A 2,803-nucleotide genomic window follows, 5' to 3' on the forward strand; every position below is an offset into this window, starting at 1 on the left:
TTTGCGTGATTTGCGTGAAGAGGTTGAAGTCTTAATTCTTTCTGTTTTCAGCTTAAATGAGTTTCTATTCTCTATTATGAATTATAATGCTTGTATTTTGCTGTATACTAGGTTCTTTTAACTTCTTCCGAAGCAGTTTTGTCAGCACTGCCATCTCCATTGCTTGCTGAAGCTCAAATATTACGGGATCGAGCAATGAGCCATTATCAAGCTCGCAGCCTTTTTGGGGGCAGTCACAGGCTTAACAATCGGAGAAATGGGCTTGGATTTGACCGGAGGCCTGTGATGGATAGGGGTGTTGGAGTTACTATAGGGAGGAGATCTGCTCTCACAGATAACTTGAAGGTGAAGGAGATTGAAGGTGAGCCATTACTTGATGCAAATGCTTTGAAAGCTCTGATCCGACTTCTGCGATTGGCACAGGTAACTTCATTTCTTTTATATACGCCCTTTATTTAAAAATAAAACAAGAAATTCTAATGTACAGTTTTTATGGTGACTTGCTAATATATTTGTGCCAATTTTGCCAGCCCCTTGGAAAAGGTCTTCTGCAGAGGCTCTTGTTAAACTTATGTGCACATAGCATCACAAGGGTGACTCTTATTTATCTTTTGCTGGATATGATTAAGCCTGAAGCTGAAGGGTCTGTATGTAGACCGGCAACATCAAATTCCCAGAGACTTTATGGTTGTCACTCAAATACAGTTTATGGCCGATCTCAATTGTTGGATGGTAATGTTTTCACCTAGGGAGGGATAGGAACTTCATGTGTTAATCTCAATAATATTGTCTACTGTGCACTGATCACACTCATTATGCCTTCATTGCAGGTCTTCCTCCTCTTGTGTTCCGCCGAATTCTTGAGATTCTGACTTATTTGGCTACCAATCATTCTGCTGTTGCAAAGATGTTGTTTCACTTTGACCCATCAGTTATTCCAAATTCTTCAAGTATGGCTTCGATGAATGAGAAAGGGAAGGAGAAGGTTATCGAAGGAGAGCCATTGCCAAAGCCATCTGGAGCTCAGGCTGTAGACGTTCCACTAATCCTCTTTTTGAAGCTGTTAAATCGACCTCTGTTTTTACGCAGCGCTGCACATCTTGAGCAGGTCATGGGTCTGATTCAAGTTGTAGTTGATACTGCAGCATCAAAATTAGAAAGTCAATCCGTCTCTGAAAAAGGAACGGTAAACACCCAAACTATGCCAGTCAATGAAGCCGTGAATAATATCGAGAAGGATCCTTCCTCAGTTGATTCAGACTCTAATAAACAAGATAAGAAAGATGATACAAATCCATCTCATTCTCATGGGAGGAAAAATGTTGACATGTACAATATCTTCTCGCAATTGCCACAGGCTGATTTACGGAATTTGTGCAGCCTTCTTGGTCGTGAAGGGTACTGTTCCCAACCTTAAAAACTTGTTTTCTTTTTGTTTGGATTCTTCATTTGTTTGGCTTCCATCGATTATCTTCATAATTCTTGGCTGCAAGTTTGCATTCCTTAGTAATATTCTACCTGTTTCTGGTTTTGACGTATATATATTTTTCTAGGCTTTCGGATAAAATGTATATGCTTGCTGGTGAGGTGCTGAAGAAGTTGGCCTGCATCGTTCCTTCCCATCGAAACTTCTTCACTGTAGAGCTTTCGGAGTCGGCTCATGCCTTGACAGGTTCGGCTGTCAGTGAGCTTGTTACCTTGCAGAAAACAAATATGCTCGGCTTGAGTGCTGGCTCCATGGCTGGTGCTGCCATTCTACGTGTGCTGCAAGCTCTGAGTTCACTCATTTCATATAATGGTACTGGTGATATAGAAACCGAGAATGATGCAGATCGGCATGAAGATCTAGCAACTATTTGGAACTTGAATAGTGCACTTGAGCCATTGTGGCAGGAACTTAGTAATTGTATTAGTGCAGCTGAGATGCAACTTGGTCAGAGCTCTCTCTCCCCTACAATGTCAAACATAAATGTTGCTGATAATCTCCAAGGTTCCTCTACTTCACCACCTCTTCCTCCTGGAACACAGAGACTCTTGCCTTTCATCGAAGCTTTCTTTGTTTTGTGTGAAAAGCTACAAGCTAATGAAGCCATCATGCAGCAAGACCATGACAATGCTACTGCTAGGGAAGTCAAAGAGTCTACTGGTTCTTCTTCTTCAATGAGTGTAAAATTTGGTGGAGATTCACAACGAAGGCTTGATGGTACTGTTACATTTACAAGGTTTGCCGAGAAGCATCGTCGACTTGCAAATGCTTTCGTTAGGCAGAATCCTGGCTTGTTGGAGAAATCACTTTCCATGATGCTCAAGGTACCAAGGCTTATTGACTTTGATAATAAACGAGCCTATTTCCGCTCAAGAATCAGGCAACAACATGACCAACACCTGTCTGGGCCACTGCGTATAAGCGTAAGAAGAGCTTACATTTTGGAGGATTCGTATAATCAGTTAAGGATGCGTCCTACTCAAGATCTCAAGGGGAGATTAAATGTGCAATTTCAAGGTGAAGAGGGTATTGATGCTGGTGGTCTCACTAGAGAATGGTATCAGTTACTGTCAAGGGTCATATTTGACAAGAATGCTTTGCTTTTTACAACGGTGGGCAACAATGCAACTTTCCAGCCAAACCCTAACTCTGTGTATCAGACTGAACATCTCTCATACTTCAAGTTTGTTGGCCGAGTGGTAAATTGATGATATTTATATTTTGTTCTTTTTTCTTTTTTTTTTTGCTTTTTTTTTTTTTTTTTTTTTTTTTTTTTTTTTTTTTTTTTTTTTTTTTTTTTTTTTTTGTTTTTTTTTT

General features: G+C 40.3%; 1 protein-coding gene across 1 annotated transcript in view; it reads left to right on the plus strand.

The window, feature by feature from the left end:
* LOC107631487 (E3 ubiquitin-protein ligase UPL1) overlaps positions 1 to 563 on the plus strand; it is a gene marked incomplete in the record, with an annotated part of 13,047 nt that extends 12,484 nt beyond the window's left edge. The window contains 3 exon segments of the mRNA XM_021117483.1: positions 1 to 22; positions 112 to 423; positions 531 to 563. Coding sequence (XP_020973142.1) covers positions 1 to 9 — 9 coding nt within the window.

Source organism: Arachis ipaensis, chromosome B03 (assembly GCF_000816755.2).
Source record: "Arachis ipaensis cultivar K30076 chromosome B03, Araip1.1, whole genome shotgun sequence".
In the NCBI taxonomy this organism is placed as follows: domain Eukaryota; kingdom Viridiplantae; phylum Streptophyta; class Magnoliopsida; order Fabales; family Fabaceae; genus Arachis; species Arachis ipaensis.